The sequence below is a fragment of the Cyprinodon tularosa genome, unplaced genomic scaffold (assembly GCF_016077235.1).
Source record: "Cyprinodon tularosa strain WSP-4 unplaced genomic scaffold, ASM1607723v1 ctg70, whole genome shotgun sequence".
NCBI lineage: Eukaryota > Metazoa > Chordata > Actinopteri > Cyprinodontiformes > Cyprinodontidae > Cyprinodon > Cyprinodon tularosa.
The window spans coordinates 3880933-3903719 of NW_024039452.1; the positions used below are offsets into that span (position 1 = coordinate 3880933).

Here is a 22787-nt window from a genome sequence, read left to right on the forward strand (position 1 = left end):
AATCGCTTCTTGCACAAAATCCACTGAGCCACATGTATGTTCCCTGGTTTTAGCCATGGAGAAAACTCTTGGCTGGAGACTATTTTGGTTACATTTACACTTGCTCATATTTTCCAGACAAAAAGTTAATGGCGCATCTCCCAAATGTCCCGGCCGCAACAACCCTTTTATTGGTTCCGCTATCGGGACGGAACCAGTGATGGCGAGCCGTTATTATTTTTAAATTAAAAAAAAGGTCAATTTTTATGTTTTATTTAGATTACACAAATAAATCATAATAAAAATAAACCTATTTATGATGTTTTAAAAATTAAGACCTACGAAAGACTGATTTAAGACATTTTAATACCAATTAAGGCCTTAGTTTTATTTTGAAGAATTCAATGCCTTTTAAGACTTTTTAAGGTAGCAGCTGTATTAGCAGCCATTCAAAAATGCCCTTCCCAGTGAAATACCAGCCGAATGGCAGCCAGCTTACCTGCAACTCCCAGCGAAATCCCCTCCAACTCCCAGCCATTGGAGTGACCCCCTCCTTCTCCTGGGCGTGCATATTTTTTTAAAACTGACTCCACCCTTTCAGGGTCTGACCAGGAGAAAGCTCTTATCTGTAGACCTTAACGTCCACAACTTATGACAGAAAGAATATTTTAGTACAAAGATTGATGTTTAAAAATGAATTGTAGGGGATCAGCCAAAGGCCGATCAAGAAAGTGGGGAAATGTTGAGTGGCTACTACTGTAGAAAGTTGCACATGCCACATGTCAGTGTGCCCTTGGGAAATTCACAAGTTCCCTGATTTGTGGGTGATTGGGTGAACGTTTAAAGATGTGCAACCGTCAAACTGTCATCCAGTCGAAAAATTCTGCAACCCACTTTTGTCTTCCTAAACTCCCCTTAGCTGAGGACGTAGGGGGTTAAAGAGGGGGGTACCGAGGTGGAGTCATTGGCCCCAAAGGCATCTGGGTAACTGCTCTCTGTGGGTAAATTATTTCCACAACACTTTCCATTTGCTGCTCTGGTCCCTCTGGTTTGCTTTTAAGTGAAAGTGTTGGATGATGTGCACCAGCTAACATCTCCCAGGAGGTTTAAAAGGCTCCTTTAATCAATATTTCAATTTCAACAATGGAAGACAAGGCTGCAGATAATGTAATGGGGTCAATGGCAGCAACAGATTCTGAATATAAAGCCCCCTATTAGAGGCTCTTTAATGTTTCTGGAATATTTTTAACTTATTATACTTTGGAATTAAGCAAATGTTGGCTTGATTATGTCACAGTTGTCTTAAGTTTAGTTTACTTTGTGATCCACAACACTTCGTGAAACTGAACAAGCAAATAAAAACGTGCTTTGCAAAAATATTCAGAAGTTTATTTCTCAACCAATTTTTTACATTGCAAACCCAACTTTCAACACACCATTTAAATGGAAAACACTATATATATATATATAATATATATTAACCCCCTCTATGTGATTTGTGCTGTGGATACTGAGGTATGGAATTAATTTTGTAAAATAGATTTAAAAAAATGCAGTCCAGAAAAGTACTTTGTAAATGTCTAATTCAATTCCAATGTATAAGACTAGTTCTCCAAACCATTCAGCTTTACATTTTGTTGTTAATGAACAGTCTTAACTTAACTATTCCACTTTTGCTTTTGTCAGACCTTGAAATCTAACTTAAAGCAACACTTTAAACCTTTTTTTATTTTTTCCCCCTCAATTTAAGTGAAAGTAGCAGGGATGTAGACCCTGTAATGGAGAAACTATTAATCTTAAATTTCTTTTTATGATTGTACCTTGCTTGTATCATGATTTAACTAAAGATCTGACCCAAATGCAGAAGACCAAACAGAGAGACCAGGGAAAAGTTTAACAGGTTTATTTAGAATAATAAGAGTCCAGTGCTGCTCTGAGCACTGTCGAACCGGAACTGGAAAGTGAGGGGAAGACACTGCGGTTAGTTCAGGCTCAGTGGGGAATTAGATTCTTTGACTTGAAGAGGAGGAATAGGTTGCAGACTCACGTTTCCAGAAAAAGGTGTCCTTTATTGAATCCATTCTGTGTTAGATGTTCCAATGATTGTCTTGTTGATGGTGGGCGGACAGGGTTTTCCCAGATTGCGTTTTGTTCCTTGGTGAACGGAGAAGCTGACTGCCACTTAGATTTCCTGCGGCACTTTAACGGGTTATTGTGGAGATGAATCCCCTGCTCAGAAAGAAGCCCCAGACGATCCTTGGGGAAAAGGTTGATCCAAACCACAAACTTGAATCCTCAGCTCAGTTTGGTTCTCAGAAGATCCTTCCAGGGGAGGGAAGGTCCCAAACATCCAGTTTGCAGGATGACTTCCTGCCGAGAGGCAAAGACAAAAACAGCAAGATTTAAACTCAGGTAAACAAAAGCTCAGTTTTACTCAGCCAAAACTCAGCTTGGCTAGAGTACCCCAAACTGGCAAAAACAAAACTCAGGTTAGACTCTGCTAAACTAAGCATGGCTAGAGTACCCCAAACTGGTAGTAGTGGCAGTCAGTAGCTTAAGAGCACTCCTCAGGTAATGAGGCAACGAGCTGCAGGTGTGCAGGGAGGCCCAATGAGGACGGGGCACCACCTGGTGGAGGAGGAAAGGAAACACAAAAACAGACCACACAAACTGGATTCCTGACAGCTTACCTTGTACCATGCTTACATCTGTCTATTGCACCTACTTGAATGCTTGAATTCTATTTAGGCTGCATTTAAAAAATATCAGGATGGAACGCTTTGTGTATATAATCTTATTTCATTGGGATTAAAAGTTTTTTTGTTTTATTGACTCAAAACATGAAAATGCACCTTTAACATCTAGATTTTTCAATTTTCACAATTGAAATTATTTTCCATCAGCTTCTTCTGGCCATGAATTTTTTTCCCTTTGTTTTTAGTGATGACATTCTTCCTGTCATTCCTTTCATGAAAACACATTTTTGGATTTCATGACCAAGTTTTCTCATTAAAATACTCTCCAATCTGCCCTGTGGATTCCTACAGCTCCTGTAGAGTGACCATGGACTTATGATACAAGCCTGCATAGTCATATCTTGGTAGGACTGGAGTTGTGCAGTATTTATTTTTTTTCTTTCGGATAACGTTTAGATAAGTGATCTTCAGCTATATCTTCGTACCATAACTGCACTGCAAAAAATGTAAATCTAAATAAGTCATTTTTTCTTAAAATAAGTGCATTTTATCCTGATTTGAGGAGATAAATGAGAGACTTTGCCAGTGGAACAAGACAATTTACATTTGAAATAAGAAAAATCAATTGCATTGTCTTATTTCAAGTGCATATTATCTAATTATCTTATTTTAAGTGTAAAAATACTCATCCCATTGGCAAACTATCTTATTTACCTACTCAAATTAAGTGTAAATACACTTGATTTAATAAATTTTTACTTAATTTCAGATTGTTTTTGCAGTGTGTGGTCTAAACTTTCCAGATTTCTTCCTGACCTATCTGGTGTTTCTTGCTTTTGGTTGTTCACTATGAAACCTCAAAGGGCTTCAGAGAACGGCTGGATTTATACAGAGATTAGATAAAGTTTTTTCTAAAAGGAGATGTTAGTGCTGCGTTTTTTTGGGGATATCAGAGGAAAGGGGAATCGGTAACATTGTATAACACACCTTAGTCCTGAATAGATGAAATATTTTTAGCTATGATCATTTTTTTCCTCTTTCCTTTACTTCGATCCATCCCAGCTTATTAGTGTTAAATCTACCTTCCCAGGTTGTACTGAACTTTAACTAAAATGATCTTGCACCTCTGCAGACCTCTGCAGAATCACCCCTGAAGCTCTATTACTCCATCCACAAATAGGGTCCAGAGATAAGTACAAACCTCTTCTCCTCTCCGCTAAGTCAGCCATCGCTCAGTGATCTCCCCCCGTCCTCCCAGGTTAAACGCCACACACAGGCTGTCTCCGAAGATGAAAACACTCTGCAGCTCACCGTATAGAGAAACGGCTCACCCCTGCTAAGCAACTGTTTTCTGCTGCTGCATCAGAGCGCTCTGGGAGAGCTGATTGCCGAATGGCTCAACAGGGCTCTGAGAGTGTTTGTGTCTCTTTGTGTACGCGCATGTGTCTGTCAGTGGTTGGTGTCCCACTGCGTAAAGGAGAAAATCCTCTCATCCTTAACCAGAGCGATGTGCCAGCTCATCATTCTCTTTCATCAAGACCTCTTCGTCCAAGGCCCCCCTCCTGTTGAATCTTTGACCCACAGATAAACATTGAGGCTTTTTTCTTTCCTGTTTGCTTCGAGTGCTTTTGAAATCACTCTTTTAAGGCTGTCAAATCCACACAGAAGGCACAGGGCACACAATTTCAGTTTTTTTTTTAATATTTGGGTTTATTGTTTTCTTATCACCCCTTTAATGTCTGAATGGATTCAGAATGTAACCAGCAATATTTATCAAATGTCTACTTATTAATGTCTTGCTTCCATTATTTGATGCAGTGGATGTCTTCCTAATGCATTTTTTAATATACACAATGGGTAGCTAATAAATGATACACATTTGTTATGTTTTTATCCAACATATTCTACTACCAGACTCTGTGTTTCAGTTTAGTTTATTTCACTTCAGTTTATTTATTTGGTAACTTACTATAGGCAAGGCAAGGCAAGGCAAATTTATTTGCATAGCACAATTCAGCACAAAGACAATGCAAAGTCCTTTACATGATTAAAATACAGGAAGATAAAACAGAATCAAAGCAAGTAGGAAAATAAATAAATAAATAAGATAAAACAAAAAATGCAGAAACAAAAAAGAATATTAAGAACAGTTGGACTAAAGTAAATATGTTTTGGTTGAACTGTTTAACTAGAACAGTTGAAGGCAATCCTAAACAAATGTGTTTTAAGTCTTGATTTAAAGGAACTCAGGCTTTCCGCACTTTTACAGTTTTCTGGAAGTTTGTTCCAGATAAGTGGAGCATAGGAACTAAATGCTGCTTCTCCATGTTTAGTTCTGGTTCTAGGTATGCAGAGCCGGCTGGAGCCTGGAGTGGCCTGGAGGGTTGATACACTGATAGCAAGTCTGTGATGTATTTAGCTGCTAAGCCATTCAGAGATTTATAGACTAACAGAAGTATTTTAAAGTCTATTCTCTGAGATACAGGGAGCCAGTGTAAGGACTTTAGAACTGGGGTGATGTGCTCTACTTTCTTAGTCTTAGTGAGGACACGGGCAGCAGCGTTCTGGATCAGCTGCAGCTGTTGGATCCACTTTTTAGGCAGACCTGTGAAAACACCGTTGCAGTAATCAATTCGACTAAAAATAAACGCATGGATTAGTTTTTCCAGATCATGCTGAGACATTAGTCCTTTAATCCTGGAAATGTTCTTCAGGTGATAGAAAGCCGACCTTGTAATTGTCTTTAAATGCTTTTGGAGGTTCAAGTCTGAATCCAGCACTACACCTAGATTTCAGGCCTGATCAGTGGTTACTAGCTGAAGCGACTTAAGCTGTGTGCTAACTTTAGATCTCTCCTCTATTGGTCCAAATATTATTACTTCAGTTTTGTTTTTATTCAGTTGAAGAAAATTATGGCACATCCAGGCATTGATTTCTTCTAAGCATTTCCTCAGTGCTTGAATTGGTTCATAGTCACCTGGTGACATGGTGATGTAAAGCTGTGTGTCGTCTGCATAGTTATGGTAGCTGATGTTGTTGTTTATTAACTGAGCAAGAGGGAGCATGTAGATATTGAATAGGAGGGGACCCAGAATGGACCCTTGGGGAACCCCACATGTGATTTTTGTCATCTCTGATGTAAAGTTGCCTACTGATACAAAAAAGTAACCCATCTCATCTAAACGCATTTTACAGAGACAGTTCTATCTGATCATAGAATCAGATTGCTTAGATGTTTTCTATTTAAGGAAACATAGCTTTTGGCATCCAGTCATTAACTTTTGCAGGATTTTCTCCTGGAGGAACATGTGATAACAGTATTACGTTTGCTTGCATCCTGTCATTGACTCTACAACAATCCCTCACACCAAGCATGCATACAACACAGAGAGAGGGAAAAAAAAACTCTCTTTTAACTGGAATTTCAAGAAAGTCAAAAAACAAAACAATCCACTGGACTTTGTTGGATTATTTTTTAATCTCTTTTAACAAGAAGTAACCTCCAGCACAACCAGGCTCAGTGTGGGCCAGAAGCAGTCATAGAAAAAGTACTATAGAATTGCTGATCCATAATAGAATTTCTGTGTTAGAAAATCTCTAACTCTTTAGGTGGCTCTCTAGGAAAGATAATTTTAAGCAGATGAGCTATAAGTTTGTTTTCATGTAAAAGGGGATGAAAGAGAACACAGTTTTTCATCATAAAAACTGAGACCATCGATATATCTAGGAGAGAAACGGGTATGAGCACTGAAAAAACTTCCCCAACTGTCATCTAGAATTAAAGTTGTTGACAGCAGCAGAGACACTCTGATGTATCCCTTCAGGATTGTGTCACAGCCAAACAGAACAAGGCCAGATGAAGGTACTATGATGGCAAGAAGCAGAGAGAACATGAAGTTAGAAGCTGAATGTCCAGCTGTCAGTTGTGACCTTAATTTTAAACTATGATTCAGTTATGCAACAGGTCTATCACTGGAATTCTGAAAGAAAGTAAAATCAAGGTTTTGGGGTGGTCTAGTCAAAGTAGAAAATTAGAAACGGTGTGAAACTTTGTGTTCATGCTCAATGATGCAGTCAAATTAAGACATTTGTGCTATAAAGAGTTGGCCAAATGCGCTTCCCAGTGACTCATACAGGTTTCTATAAAGCTTGACGCCTTTTTTTTGCTTTTTTTCCACACAGGAAAGTGGGTTGGGCTTTTTTTTCCTTCATTAACTATATACAGGTGCTGGTCATAAAATTAGAATATCATGAAAAAGTAGATTGATTTCAGTAATTCCATTTAAAAAGTGAAACTTGTATATTATATTCATACATTACATACAAACTCATATATTTCAGATGTTTATTTTGTTTAATTTTGATGATTACAAATGACAACAAATGAAAATCTCAAATTCATCATATCAGAAAATTAGAATATTACTGAAGACCAATAAAAACAAAGGATTTATAGAAATGTTGGCCAACTGAAAAGTATGAACATGAAAAGTATGAGCATGTACAGCACTCAGTATTTAGTTGGGCCTCCTTTGGCCTGTATTACTGCAGCAATGCGGCGTGGCATGGAGTCGATCAGTCTGTGGCACTGCTCAGGTGTTATGATAGCCCAGGTTGCTCTAATAGTGGCTTTTAGCTCTTCTGAATTGTTGGGTCTGGTGTATTGCATCTTCTTCTTCACAATACCCCATAGATTTTCTATGGGGTTAAGGTCAGGAGAGTTTGCTGGCCAATTAAGAACAGGGATACCATGGTCCTTCAACCAGGTACTGGTAGCTTTGGCACTGTGTGCAGGTGCCAAGTCCTGTTGGAAAATGAAATCTGCATCTCCAAAAAGTTGGTCAGCTGCAGGAAGCATGAAGTGCTCTAAAACTTCCTGGTATGTGGCTGCGTTGACCCTGGACCTCAGAAAACACAATGGACCAACACCAGCAGATGACATGGCACCCCAAACCATCACTGACTGTGGAAACTTTACACTGGACTTCAAGCAACGTGGATGAAGTGCCTCTCTTCTTTTCCTCCAGACTCTGGGACCTTGATTTCCAAAGGAAATGCAAAATTTACTTTCATCAGAGAACATGACTTTGGACCACTCACCAGCAGTCCAGTCCTGTTTCTCTTTAGCCCAGGCAAGACGCTTCTGACGCTGTCTGTGGTTCAAGAGTGGCTTGACACAAGGAATGCGACAGCAGAAACCCATGTCTTTCATACGTCTGTGTGTGGTGGTTCTTGAAGCACTCACTCCAGCTGCAGTCCACTCTTTGTGAATCTCCCCCACATTTTTGAATGGGTTTTGTTTCACAATCCTCTCCAGGGTGCGGTTATCTCTCTTGCTTGTACACTTTTTTCGACCACATCTTTTCCTTCCCTTCGCCTCTCTATTAATGTGCTTGGACACTGAGCTCTGTGAACAGCCAGCCTCTTTAGCGATGACCTTTTGTGTCTTGCCCTCCTTGTGCAAGGTGTCGATGGTCGTCTTTTGGACAACTGTCAAGTCAGCAGTCTTCCCCATGATTGTGTAGCCTATAGAACTAGACTGAAAGACCATTTAAAGGCTTTTGCAGGTGGTTTGAGTTAATTAGCTGATTAGAGTGTGGCACCAGGGGCCATCAATTTTGAACCTTTTCACAATATTCAAATTTTCTGATATGATGAATTTGAGATTTTCATTTGTTGTCATTTGTAATCATCAAAATTAAACAAAATAAACATCTGAAATATATGAGTTTGTATGTAATGTATGAATATAATATACAAGTTTCACTTTTTAAATGGAATTACTGAAATCAATCTACTTTTTCATGATATTCTAATTTTATGACCAGCACCTGTAATTATAAAAAAAAAAGAAAATACATAATTTACATCATTACATAATGATTAAGTAAATGTGGGCATTCCCTTTTCAATCATTTTTAATATCTTAGGTCATCTTAGCCTGGCATTAAAACATCAGTGATGAGCTGTGACGTGAGAAAAAATGCAAAAAACCCAGCAAAAATCATTTTTCAAGGCAGGAGGTTCAACATTTTATCAAAATAAATGACCAACTCATATTTTGTGGGTTTAAAAACCTGTTCAAACATTTATTTTCCTTTCTCGACTGTACCCGAGTCTGACTGCAGAACCATTACAGCAGCTAGCTATCAATCTCACCTGCACACAGCACTCTAGAACTACTTTTTAAGCTGCCAGATTTGAAGATTAGTTAGTACCTTATAGCTAGCCAGGGGCCGTTTTTGAGGCACTGGGGCAATCACAGTTTGACCAGCCGGTCCTGATTTGTCACCGCGATCAGTCTGCAGAACATAAAGCAGTATTATGGTGAATGGAAAGCTGATATAGGCTAACCTTAGGGCAGTTTTAGAAAACAATGAGGTCAGTCTTTTACCTTGCTTTTGTAGATTTGTTAACCCAAAGGAGTTCCATGGAGGGGTAGCAGGTGGATAAGAGTATCAGAGGGTAACAGAAGAATGAAAGATTGCAAATTCTTATTAATCAATATTAGCTGCAAACAAACTGATGTGTATTTGCATAAAATGTGCTTATTGTTGAGCAGAAAAAATGAAGACTATGGAAAAGTAGAGGTATATATTCAAAATTCATAAGTTTTATTTCAATTTAACATTTGTTTTCCCATGTGTGCAGGTGGAACAGTGGTTAGAGACCCATGTACAGAGGCCTTAGTCTTCGACGCGGCCGACCCGGGTTTGAATCCGGCCTGTGCCGCATGTCTCTCATCCTCTCTCATACCCCCTTTCCTGTCAGCCTACTTACCATAAAAAAAAAAAAAAAAAAAAAAAAAAACAAGCCACTAGTGCCATAAAAATAAAAAAATAAATAAAAAAAAGTGTTTTCCCTGGGTGGAATAATAATTTTTCAACTGCCACATTATACAACTATAACATGAATTTCTTTCACCTTGACGAAGCCAAGACCTGGGTAGTCTGACCAGTGAAGGTTTGCTTCAGCTGGTAGTTTTTATTGCCTGTAGTAATCAATTTTTTTTTACATAACTTATAATTTGTCAAACAACTCAACGCTTGATACAGATCTAAAAATGATTGTTGTAGATTTACTCAACATGGCAAAGCACTTTCTAACCATTATATCTGTTCAAATGACTAACCTTGGCTACAAGCTGCTACTTCTCTACCGAGGTCTGAAAGAAGATCCAAACTGTCAATAAGTAAGGGTGGTCAGGAAGAACTCTCGAATAATAAAAAAAAACTTAGATAACTCGTCCTACATTGACGCAAAAGCTGCATGAGAGATTGCGGACATTACGTTGAGTGACACACATTTGCCCTGCAAGGAAAATTTTAACCTACAAAAGATGTTGGTATAGTAGCAGCCATTTAAAATAGCCCTTCCCCGTCAAACAGCAGCTGAATGGTGGCCCACTTCTCTGCAACTGGAGTGACCCCCTCTTTTATATATATTTTTTCTGACTCCACCCTTTCACTAAATTAAAGGGTCTCAGCAGGTGTGTGCTAATAACATTTTTCAAGGAGCTTCAGTAGAAATACAATCGTCTTAGATATCAGATTTATGGTCCCCACGATGCAGAGATATTGGAATTTGTGCTCAAATGTCAGCGAAACTCCTTTAAATAGAGGGACAGATAAAACCTTTCAATAAACCTAACATTATCTGCAACATATCGGACCCAATAACCATTAAAAAAATATATTTTTATTTATTTTATATGTAACTCTGCACATACTTGCAATATATTGATATGCACTTACAATATACACCACTGTTGGGCACGATTTCCCTTTTTACCTCTGAGAGCCAGCTTGTGTGGATTAGGGAAGATTGACAGGATACCCTAGGCTACAGATGACACACTGGACCAGTCTTTCTAAACAGGCAAAAAGAACGCTGCATTTGTTTGCGACATAACAAGGAGTCTTCCAATCCAAAAATGACGTAAACAGTCGACGAATCTGGCCTTCGGAGGATACACACCCGCTGAATTTGTACTCAGCAAATGGATCCCTTTTGCTGAGATTGAAGGAGCTAGCTGGGGGAGCAAATATAATGTAACACCAGAAAGTGAGGCCCAGACGATGGGGTTGACTCTTGAGAAGCTATCAAACGCTCAAAACTCCACTTGTTTCATAATTGTGTTGTAGTTATGATTTGTGGGTTGGAATCAGTTTATTGTTTGTTTTATGTTTTCTACCTCTCATCCTTGTTGTTTGTAGGCTAGAGTTCACTTCTAGTTTGTTTCTTGGCTAGATTTGTCCTCTTTTGGTCCATTTTTTCTGAATTTTGAGTCCTTGAGTCCAAAGGAACTTTGGGGAAATAAATTAATAATATTTTTTGTACACTTTCCTGACCGGTTGGTCGCTCACACTGCCAGGGGTGAGACTTCAGATTTCAATACCAACCATAATGTATGGTGGTATCAGCATCAGGAAATCAATCAACCCATTGAAACTAACTATGGCACTTTACTATATAAACCTCCATGAAGTATTTAATCAGTGAATGTAAACTTCTCAGCTTAACTGTAAACCAAATGACTAACTTCAGATTCTTTATTTCTTTCTGTCTTTCAAGGTCCACTGATTATGGGACAACCTACACCAAACTCAACCTGATACCGGGGACAACCGTTGTGGTGACAAGTTTCTACATCTGTCCTACCAACAAGAAAAAGGTAAGATACGTTTTTTGTAAGAGGTTTGAGAGATTTAAATTCAAATCTCTTTGGTATCATCTATTCAGCAAACCCTCATCAATAATTCTCCATCTACATATGCCGGGTTGACCATTTCCCTGTTGGCTTCATTTATTCCTTTTATACAGCAGAAACCTGTGGAAGTTTTGTGTTCTGTTTATTTTTTGAGGTTGTATTTTATGTTCTGGGATTTTTCCATATAAGGTTTTGATTTAGAAATTCTCTACTTGGTCTTGCCTTATCCTTGTAATAGTTTTTCTATTTTGGCCTTGCCATTTTTACATTATTAGTTGTTTTTTCTTGCTCTTCAGTTTACTCTTTAGCCCCTTTCTTAAAATCTATCTTAGTTCAGTGTCTTGTAGTGTCAGCTCTCATTTGTTAGATCTTTCCATCCATCTTGCTCTAGTTCAGTTATGATTTGTTGTTTTCTTTCAGTTTAAGAAGTCGTATCACATTCAGCTGCCATCATCCTTGGCATCTTATCATGTAAATCAGGTTACCAAGTGATCAGCTTTATTTGCTCGTGTCCATTACCACAGATTTCTTGTCAGTTTTCTTTCTCTCTTCAGAGCGGTTAATACTGGTACAATGTATTGTTTCTCTGAATGACTATTGATATGCCCTGTTCCACACAATACCTGCTTTGTAACCTGTACATTGCAAAAAAAAAATTATCTTAATAAGTAATTTTTTCTTAAAAAAGGTGCATTTTGTCTTAATTGAGGAGGTGAGACATTTTGCCAATGGAACAAGACAATTTACTCATTTCAAGTGCATATTATCTAATTATCTTATTTTAAGAGTAAAAACACTCATTCAATTTGCAGATCACCTTGTTTACCTGCTGAAATTAAGGGTAAATACACTTAATTTAAGAAGATTTTACTTATTTCTAGATCGTTTTTGCAGTGTATCTGGATGTTAGCTTACTTTTGCATGAAAACTTCTCCACACATCAGTCTATCCCACCCTGCTTGTATAAGGGTCCTTCCAAGCTCCAAATTTCCTAACAATATGTTTCTTTAGCCTTTCACAGCAAATATATAATGAAAATAATGCCTTTAGCACTAATGAGTATTAAGTTGTTATGAAATATTATCTATTAACTTAGAAGAAAAACATTGTCCGTTAAACAAAACCAATGTTGCATCTAAATATCTTGAGTCCGAAAGGATAATTTAGCAGCACTGGAAGAGCGGTAGTGGTGGCCATAATAGGTGCAAGCTGAGTTGTGCTGGCACTTAGGAAGGAGGTAGGAATAGGAAGCAGTAGGCTTCCTAATGGTAATCCAGTTAGCATAGGGACCTTCTGACATCCCTAGGTGCTGTTAGGAGCTATACGGTTGCCCACAGTCCTTTAAATGCCGGGACATAGCCCACCTTAGGTAGTTTAAAAAAATATTTTTTTTTACGACATGTACTGTGTGAGACATGCGGATGTCCTTATCTTCATACACTGAAAAAACTATCTGGAAATAAGTGACCACTTCTTAAAGCTACAGTGTGTAACTTTTAGCAACATCTAGCGGTCAGACTGCAGACTGCAGCAACATGAACATCTCCCCCCCACCGCTTCTCCCCCCCAACAGTACGGCGAGCGTTACGGGACAAAATGTCTTCCACGACGTCAGCATCACCTACCTTCTCAAGTGATGAGGTTTGTTTACATAGATAATTTTACAGATAGTATTTCATTAGTCTGTGTAGGGTATAGATTTCATGTAGACTTAAGATAATAAATATACCCGTTATTTTTTCTACATCGTTGTGACATTTTGGCGATCTCGCAATCACTAGTTTGTTGGCTCTGCGCTGCCGTAGCGCAAAGATGTCTGCCTCCATGGCTGCGAGACCCGCTCCGATGTAATTATAAATAACGAATTCTAAGGCAACGCAAATATTAAGGTTAAGAGGCTGAGCTCGTAGATGATGATAAATAACATAGTTATGTATAATATATTACATTTCTGACTGTATATCCCTGTAATTATTACACACTGTAGCTTTAAATAACATATTTTTTGCCTTAATTTGAGTAGGTAAATAACATGATTTGCCTATGGAATGAGTATTTTTACTCTTAAAATCAGACAATTAGATAAAATGCATGGGCTGCTCAGTGGCACAGTGGGTAGCACTGCTGCCTTGCAGAAAGAAGGTTCTGGGTTCACTTCCCAGGGTCTTTCTGTATGGAGTTTGCATGTTCTCCCTGAGCATGCGTGGGTTCTCTCCGGGTACACCGGCTTCCTCCCACAGTCCAAAAACATGAGTGTTTGGTTAATTGGCTTCTTTAAAGTCCCCTTAGGTGCGAGTGTGTGTGCGTGTGTGAATGGTTGTTTGTCTCTGTGTTGCCCTGCGATGGACTGGCAAACTGTCAGGGGTGTACCCCGCCTCTCGTCCGTTGACAGCTGGAGATAGGCACTGAGATAAGCATGTTTGAAAATGGATGGATGGATGGATGGATGGATAAAATGCACTTGAAATAGGACAATGCTATTGTTTTTTTTTTCTTATTTTGAACACAAATTGTCTTGTTCCATTGGCAAAGTGTCTGATGTACCTACTAAATTCTAGAAAAAATGCCCTTATTTTAAGAAAAAAAATATTTTTTACATTTCAGCTTTTCTGCAGTGTATGTTTTGAGTCTTTAGCCGTTTGCTACATTTGTAGGCTCAAATCTCAGTTTGACCAGGGTCATTATTTTGCTTGTACATGTAATGATGTTCAAAAGGCAGAATGTTGTCCACATTCAGCACAGCAGTCCGAAGCCCCTCTCCTACCCTGGATAGTGTTCTAACTCTTGACCCCATGAAAGGGGAATTCTTCGATTTCATGAGAGTAACTCAAAGATGCATAAATCTGGCGAAATATCCATTTTTGCCTGGTTTTGAAGAAGAAATAGCAATATAATGTAGCTAAATGATCAAAAATGTTATTTTGCATGATCTGCTGTAGTTCCTGATTGTTAAAATTGAAGATACATATCACCTGCAGATTACAAATCCTGGCCATTTAGAGTGAATAATCACTGAATAAATGTAGTTTTAGGAATTTAAACTTTACATAATGATTAAATAAAAGAGGGCATTCCTTTTTCATTTATAAAAATGTTTTCATTTTTTTCTTTGATAATTTTAGTAACCCTTTTAGAAAAACAGAGCTGAAATTTTTGCGTAACTCAGAGGTTATTGTGCTGCCACTGCATGTCGGCACTCCCCTTGATGTTAACCTCTACATTTTCAAATCATTGCTCTCTCTTGCTGTCAAAAGTTCGACACCCTTCGGCCAAAACTCTTCCACCAAACTAACAGCTATTCAGTCTGTGTGCAGCTGCTGTTCCACTTCGAATATAAAACGAGTAGATAAGCTGCAGCAGGAGCCGAAAGGTACAGTAGGTGACCTAAGCTCAGACACAGCTGGACTGCCAACTGTGGCGGCTGCTCTGATTGTCGGACGTTATCGCCGGGGGTCCAGAGTTCTTCCGATCGATGAAGAGATTAGATCGAGTCACTTTCTTTTTTTTTTCCACCATCTGCTCGTAGTCCTCGCTCCAAGTGTCTGTGAGGGATCTTCCACCTTATATGTACAGAAACACGGACCACACACGCACATACACACACTGCACAGTCATAGACCAGACAGTGTGAGAACATTTAATTGCATGGGAATGAAGTCATCCTAATTCCCTACAGGGACAGCCGCAGAGACAAGAGAAAGGGAGTGATTGGCGGTGAGAGTGTGTGTTGTGACAGTAGGAAGTCCGGGAAGAGGTGCTGGGATCAAGCTGCTCCTTAAACACACCCCCGGGCCTGTCAGGAGGCGAGTGATGGAAGCTCAGGCTCAGTGCTGCATGCTGAACGTACTGTAGGTGTGTGTGAGCTGTTGTTAGAGGAAAAAAAGGATTTTGGTTAAACACAGCAGATGGAGGGACGTATCTTTAAGCTTTGTGGCAGATCATCAGCTGCTTGGGTCACCTGTAACTCGGCACCCTTTCTTCCTTTTTTTCCTTAGCACAAAAAGTCATCCTGTTTCAAAGATGACCTAGCTCACAACTGAGACGTCCATCCCTTCATGGTCTTTGATCAATAAGGCTAATCATGTAAGAAAACGGCAGACAAGCGGGTGTGTTAGCTCTGAGGAGGGATTACACAGGGTAAATGGATCTCATGGAAAAGGTGCGAGGAGGCCTCAGGTAATCAATAGGACTTGAGGCAATTAGAACAAGGTGAATCTTCAGACGGAGACAGTTTCAGACTCCCATTCTCCAATTCTTTCGGGGCTCCATTAAGGTTCTGCTTAAGATCTCTGCAAGAAAGGGCTCACCGGGACTCGTGATGCTTTTCAGCACCAGTAAAGGCAACAAGTAAACTTTGAGCTGAGAGGCTTTGTGTACCCTCCATCAGAAAAAAACTCTAGCTTCCTCTGGATGCCCGTCAGCTGCACGAGTCAATTTCCCTGTTAAGTGCTTAGCATTTGGTCTGAATGAAAGTTCAAGTGCATGCTAATAGCTTCCACAGGTGTTATTATGATGGCACTAATCTGGATCATTCCGAGTCATCACTGATGATGAAGGTGTCAGAGCTTCCCTGCAGTGTTTAACTCTTTATAGATGAATTAAAGCATCATTTAATTTCTAGCTTTGAAACATATATAGAGATTTCTTTAGCTCTTAGCATTACTTTCTTAACAGTGACAATTTACTGGAATGGACTTGAAAGGATGAGATTCATACATTTTTAGACATATTCCTGTATAGTTGTGTATTAGCTTTATAATAAGGCAGTATTCATTCATTCTTATATTGCGCCAATTCACAACACGTACTCTCAAGGTACTTTACAATTTAACCAGATCATACAAACAAATGAATTCAAAGCTTTCTATCCAAGGAAAACCAATTGATTGCATCGACTAACATTAAGCATGCTTGTAGTGACAGTGGAGAGGAAAAACTCCTTTTTAACAGGAAGAAAACCTCCAGCAGAACCAGGCTCAGTGTGAGCGGCCATCTGCTGAGGCCGACAGGGGTTCAAGGAGATAGAAGCAGACATAGAAAAAGAAGCATAGATACAAAAGGCAACTGTAAACCAGCTCCACTGGCGGCCCAGTCCAGGAAACACACAGCCAGGCAGATGAGCTCCAAGCCAGTTCCCATGTCAGAGGATGAAGAGAGCACATCCAGCCATTTCCCAATTCTAAAACAAGCATGAAGAAAGGCTTTCAAGAAAGAAATCCCAAATTCACCCATGAAACCATGAGATGATACCATTCATGGAAAACAGAAACATCATGCACAGCTGCATGGTCTTTCTGCATGGAGATTGCATGTTTTCCCCTTGCATTGTAGGGTTTTCTCCGGGTAGGTTAATTGGGGTCTCTAAATTGACCTGGGGTCTGAGTGTATATGTGCATGGTTATACGCCTTTGTTTGTCTCTGCGTTGCCCTGCAACAGACTGGTGAGTCTGGGTGTATTCCGCCTTTTTCCCATAGACTCCCAGAGATAGGCCCCAGCCCCACCGTGACCCTGACGGAATACGTAAAAGAAGTTGGACGGATGGATGGATGGACAGATGGATGGATGGATGGACGGACTGACTCTCATATCACAGCACCAGAACACTCAACTGTCCAGAACTTGAATCCAAGTTGTGTTTCAAGTTTTGTTTTATATTTTCATATTGACATAAATCTGCAAATTACAAAAAAAGAACTCTCATCGTCTGGGGGCGACAGTGGCGTTGGATGTTGGAGTTTGCCCTAAAATCGAAGCGTTGACGGTTCAAGCCCCGGCTCTGACTTTCATTGTCGTTGTGTCCTTGGGCAAGACATTTCACCTGCATTGTCTACTGATGGTGGTCAGAGGGCCCGGTGGCGCCAGTGTACAGCAGCCCTGCTTCTGTCAGTGAGCCCCAGGGCAGCTGTAGCTTGCCAACATCAGTGTGTGAGTGTGTGAATGGGTGAATGAATGTAGTGTAAAGCGCTTTGGTCAAGTCTACTGACTTGAAAAAAGGTGCTATATAAGTACATGCCATTTACCATTTACCATCGTCTGTATGCTTGATATGAACCCAAATATATGAAGGATTTAAACAGTCTCTTTAAAAATGATTGTTTAGGGAATACATTTATAGTTTGTGTCCCTATATGCCGGTGTATATTTAGACTTGTACAGAGTTTCCCTTTAATCGCCCCTTATTAAAAAGGTCTAATAAGAGATTGTACTGGCCATAGTAAACACAGAGACATACAGGTGCTGGTCATAAAATTAGAATATCATGAAAAAGTAGATTGATTTCCGTAATTCCATTTAAAAAGTGAAACTTGTATATTATATTCATACATTACATACAAACTCATATATTTCAGATGTTTATTTTGTTTAATTTTGATGATTACAAATGACAACAAATGAAAATCTCAAATTCATCATATCAGAAAATTAGAATATTGTGAAAAGGTTCAAAATTGATGGCCCCTGGTGCCACACTCTAATCAGCTAATTAACTCAAACCACCTGCAAAAGCCTTTAAATGGTCTTTCAGTCTAGTTCTATAGGCTACACAATCATGGGGAAGACTGCTGACTTGACAGTTGTCCAAAAGACGACCATCGACACCTTGCACAAGGAGGGCAAGACACAAAAGGTCATCGCTAAAGAGGCTGGCTGTTCACAGAGCTCAGTGTCCAAGCACATTAATAGAGAGGCGAAGGGAAGGAAAAGATGTGGTCGAAAAAAGTGTACAAGCAAGAGAGATAACCGCACCCTGGAGAGGATTGTGAAACAAAACCCATTCAAAAATGTGGGGGAGATTCACAAAGAGTGGACTGCAGCTGGAGTGAGTGCTTCAAGAACCACCACACACAGACGTATGAAAGACATGGGTTTCTGCTGTCGCATTCCTTGTGTCAAGCCACTCTTGAACCACAGACAGCGTCAGAAGCGTCTAAAGAGAAACAGGACTGGACTGCTGGTGAGTGGTCCAAAGTCATGTTCTCTGATGAAAGTAAATTTTGCATTTCCTTTGGAAATCAAGGTCCCAGAGTCTGGAGGAAAAGAAGAGAGGCACTTCATCCACGTTGCTTGAAGTCCAGTGTAAAGTTTCCACAGTCAGTGATGGTTTGGGGTGCCATGTCATCTGCTGGTGTTGGTCCATTGTGTTTTCTGAGGTCCAGGATCAACGCAGCCACATACCAGGAAGTTTTAGAGCACTTCATGCTTCCTGCAGCTGACCAACTTTTTGGAGATGCAGATTTCATTTTCCAACAGGACTTGGCACCTGCACACAGTGCCAAAGCTACCAGTACCTGGTTGAAGGACCATGGTATCCCTGTTCTTAATTGGCCAGCAAACTCTCCTGACCTTAACCCCATAGAAAATCTATGGGGTATTGTGAAGAAGAAGATGCAATACACCAGACCCAACAATTCAGAAGAGCTAAAAGCCACTATTAGAGCAACCTGGGCTATCATAACACCTGAGCAGTGCCACAGACTGATCGACTCCATGCCACGCCGCATTGCTGCAGTAATACAGGCCAAAGGAGGCCCAACTAAATACTGAGTGCTGTACATGCTCATACTTTTCATGTTCATACTTTTCAGTTGGCCAACATTTCTATAAATCCTTTGTTTTTATTGGTCTTCAGTAATATTCTAATTTTCTGATATGATGAATTTGAGATTTTCATTTGTTGTCATTTGTAATCATCAAAATTAAACAAAATAAACATCTGAAATATATGAGTTTGTATGTAATGTATGAATATAATATACAAGTTTCACTTTTTAAATGGAATTACTGAAATCAATCTACTTTTTCATGATATTCTAATTTTATGACCAGCACCTGTAATCTAGACTAATCTCACTGTAATCTTGGAATTAATCTAGATTAAAATGGCTCATTTGAACTGTGCCAAAGGAATTCATGAATCAGAATCAGAATTACTTTATTAATCCCTTGTGGGAAATTTTTATCTCGCAGTGCAACTGTTTACAGAAGATAGAAAAATAACATTGTAAGTACAAGTTATAAGAATAAAATAAGACAAGGATAATAATAGAAGATAAGTGGTCTCCCCCATTTTTCCTGTAACCAGTCCTCAATTGGGGGGTCACTGCCCCGAGGGCCCCAATGACCACAGGCACCACTAATTTCCTGACCTTCCAGGTTTTCTCCAGCTCTTCCCTTGTAGTTCTCTAGTTCTGTAGTTTTTCATGTTCCTTTTTCTTGATGTTGCAGTCACTTGCTGTTGCTATGTCAACCACAGTGACTTTCCTCAGCTTTTTGTACACCACCATATATATATATTAGGGATGGAACTGTTTATGAAAACCGTCCGAGCCGTTCGGTTCGGTTTGCGTGTGTTGCGGTTCGGTTCATGCGCTGCTCCTTTTTCTCATAGGCGAAGCGTGTACACTCCAGAGCAGAAGGTGGCGGTACTGCGACCAAAGCCAACCGCCAGTAGTAAACAAGAAGAAGAAGAAGCGAAGCAGCGTAGCCGGGTGTAACAGAAAAAAATCAGTTGTTGTGGAGAATTGTGTGGGTATGGCGAGTGGGAAAGAACAGGAGTGTGGGAAAGAACGAACCGAACCGTGAATTTTGTGAACCGTTCCACCCCTAATATATATACACTATATTGCCAAAAGTATTTGCTCACCCATCCAAATTATTGGAATCAGGTGTTCCAATCACTTCCATGGCCACAGGTGTATAAATTCAAGCACCTAGGCATGCAGACTGTTTTTACAAACATTTGTGAAAGAATGGGTCGCTCTCAGGAGCTCAGTGAATTCCAGCGTGGAACTGTGATAGGATGCCACCTGTGCAACAAATCCAGTCGTGAAATTTCCTCGCTCCTAAATATTCCACAGTCAACTGTCAGCTGTATTATAAGAAAATGGAAGTGTTTGGGAACGACAGCAACTCAGCCACGAAGTGGTAGGCCACGTAAACTGACGGAGCGGGGTCAGCGGATGCTGACGCGCATAGTGCGAAGAGGTCGCCAACTTTCTGCAGAGTCAATCACTACAGACCTCCAAACTTCATGTGGCCTTCAGATTAGCTCAAGAACAGTGCGCAGAGAGCTTCATGGAATGGGTTTCCATGGTCGAGCAGCTGCATCCAAGCCATACATCACCAAGTGCAATGCAAAGCGTCGGGAGCGGTGGTGTAAAGCACGCCGCCACTGGACTCTAGAGCAGTGGAGACGCGTTCTCTGGAGTGACGAATCGCGCTTCTCCATCTGGCAATCTGATGGACGGGTCTGGGTTTGGCGGTTGCCAGGAGAACGGTACTTGTCTGACTGCATTGTGCCAAGTGTAAAGTTTGGTGGAGGGGGGATTATGGTGTGGGGTTGTTTTTCAGGAGCTGGGCTTGGCCCCTTAGTTCCAGTGAAAGGAACTCTGAATGCTTCAGCATACCAAGACATTTTGGACAATTCCATGCTCCCAACTTTGTGGGAACAGTTTGGAGCTGGCCCCTTCCTCTTCCAACATGACTGTGCACCAGTGCACAAAGCAAGGTCCATAAAGACATGGATGACAGAGTCTGGTGTGGATGAACTTGACTGGCCTGCACAGAGTCCTGACCTCAACCCGATAGAACACCTTTGGGATGAATTAGAGCGGAGACTGAGAGCGAGGCCTTCTCGTCCAACATCAGTGTGCGACCTCACAAATGCGCTTCTGGAAGAATGGTCAAAAATTCCCATAAACACACTCCTAAACCTTGTGGACAGCCTTCCCAGAAGAGTTGAAGCTGTTCTAGCTGCAAAGGGTGGACCGACGTCATATTGAACCCTATGGATTAGGAACGGGATGTCACTTAAGCTCATATGTGAGTCAAGGCAGGTGAGCAAATACTTTTGGCAATATAGTGTATATATATATATATGTATGTATATATATATATATATATATATGTGTATATATATATATATATATATATATATACATGTATGTATATATATGTATATGTATATGTATATATATATATATATATGTATATGTATATGTATATATATATATATATATATGTATATGTATATATATATATATATATGTATATGTATATGTATATATATATATATATATATATATATGTATATGTATATATATATGTATATGTATATGTATATATATATATATATATATATATATATATGTATATGTATATATATATGTATATATGTATATGTATATGTATATATATATATATGTATATGTATATATATATGTATATATATATATATATATATATATATATATATATATATATATATGTATATATATATATATATATGTGTATATATATATATATATATGTATATATATATATATATATATGTATATATATATATATATGTATGTATGTATGTATGTATATATATATATATATATATATATATATATATATATATATATATATATATATATATATATATATATATATATATATATATATATATATATATATACTGCTTTTATGAAATATACAAATGGAAAAACATTTATGTTGAACATGTACACATTGAGTACTGCATGTACTGTCAACCTCTGATAAGATTGTTAAACTGTGCAAAAGCTCCTCTTGCAAGAGAGTAGGCGCCATGGGCATCATTTTATGGTGCTAGTCTGGTACAGAGTACCATATAAATGAAGTGACTGAAATAAAGTTATTGATAAACAAAGAGAAAAGTTGTAATAATGACTTTAATATATTCTGAAATAGACAGCCATGGCGTGGGTCAAACGCTTTCGTCTTTAAGATTCAGCCTCTCCTACTAGCTTGTCCCCTCGGGGTTTAATCCACCTCATCTATCTCACCCTCTCCCTAGCATCCTCATCTATCACGTCCCTCTGCAAATGGGGATATGAGGACTGTATTAACCTTTTCACTGGTCTTCCTCTTTTCATCCTCCATATCAATTTTCCTACAGCGTAAGAACTATCACTTCTTTGCACATGTCCAAACTCTTCTGGCCTTGATTTGTTAAACTTTGGCACTTTGATGATCCATGTTTCTGATTTATTGAAGGTTTTTAACTAAATAAGGCCTTGCGTTTATAATCTAGCAAGATGTTTTGATATTTTCATGGGCTGGTGAGCAAAAAGGTTAAAAAAAAAAGGATCAAAATACACAATATAAAAGCCGTTTTTAAAAACCTTAGGTTCAAAAACCACTTTTTAATGAAACCTGTGTTTGTGCATCTAAAAAATGCTGGAATGTATGAGCAAGACTCATAAACAAGAAATCTTTTCATGAAGCTGGGGGTTTGAACAAGCAACAGCAGTAGGAGGGTGAGGTTGAACTTGATGATCAAAGCAGAACAGGCTTGGTGAACCTGAGGCAAAGACAGACAAACAGAAAGACAAAATGCTGAGAAAAACCAACAGAAAGATTCAAGAAAAAATGT

General features: G+C 39.2%; 1 protein-coding gene across 4 annotated transcripts in view; it reads left to right on the forward strand.

Moving 5' to 3' along the window:
- The window catches only part of sorcs2 (sortilin-related VPS10 domain containing receptor 2), a 575552-nt gene that overhangs the window by 269095 nt on the left and 283670 nt on the right, over nt 1-22787 (forward strand). For all 4 annotated transcript variants that reach the window (XM_038268465.1, XM_038268466.1, XM_038268467.1 and 1 more), the window contains exon 3: nt 11250-11349. In XM_038268465.1, coding sequence (XP_038124393.1) covers nt 11250-11349 — 100 coding nt within the window. The remainder of the gene's footprint in view (nt 1-11249; nt 11350-22787) is intronic.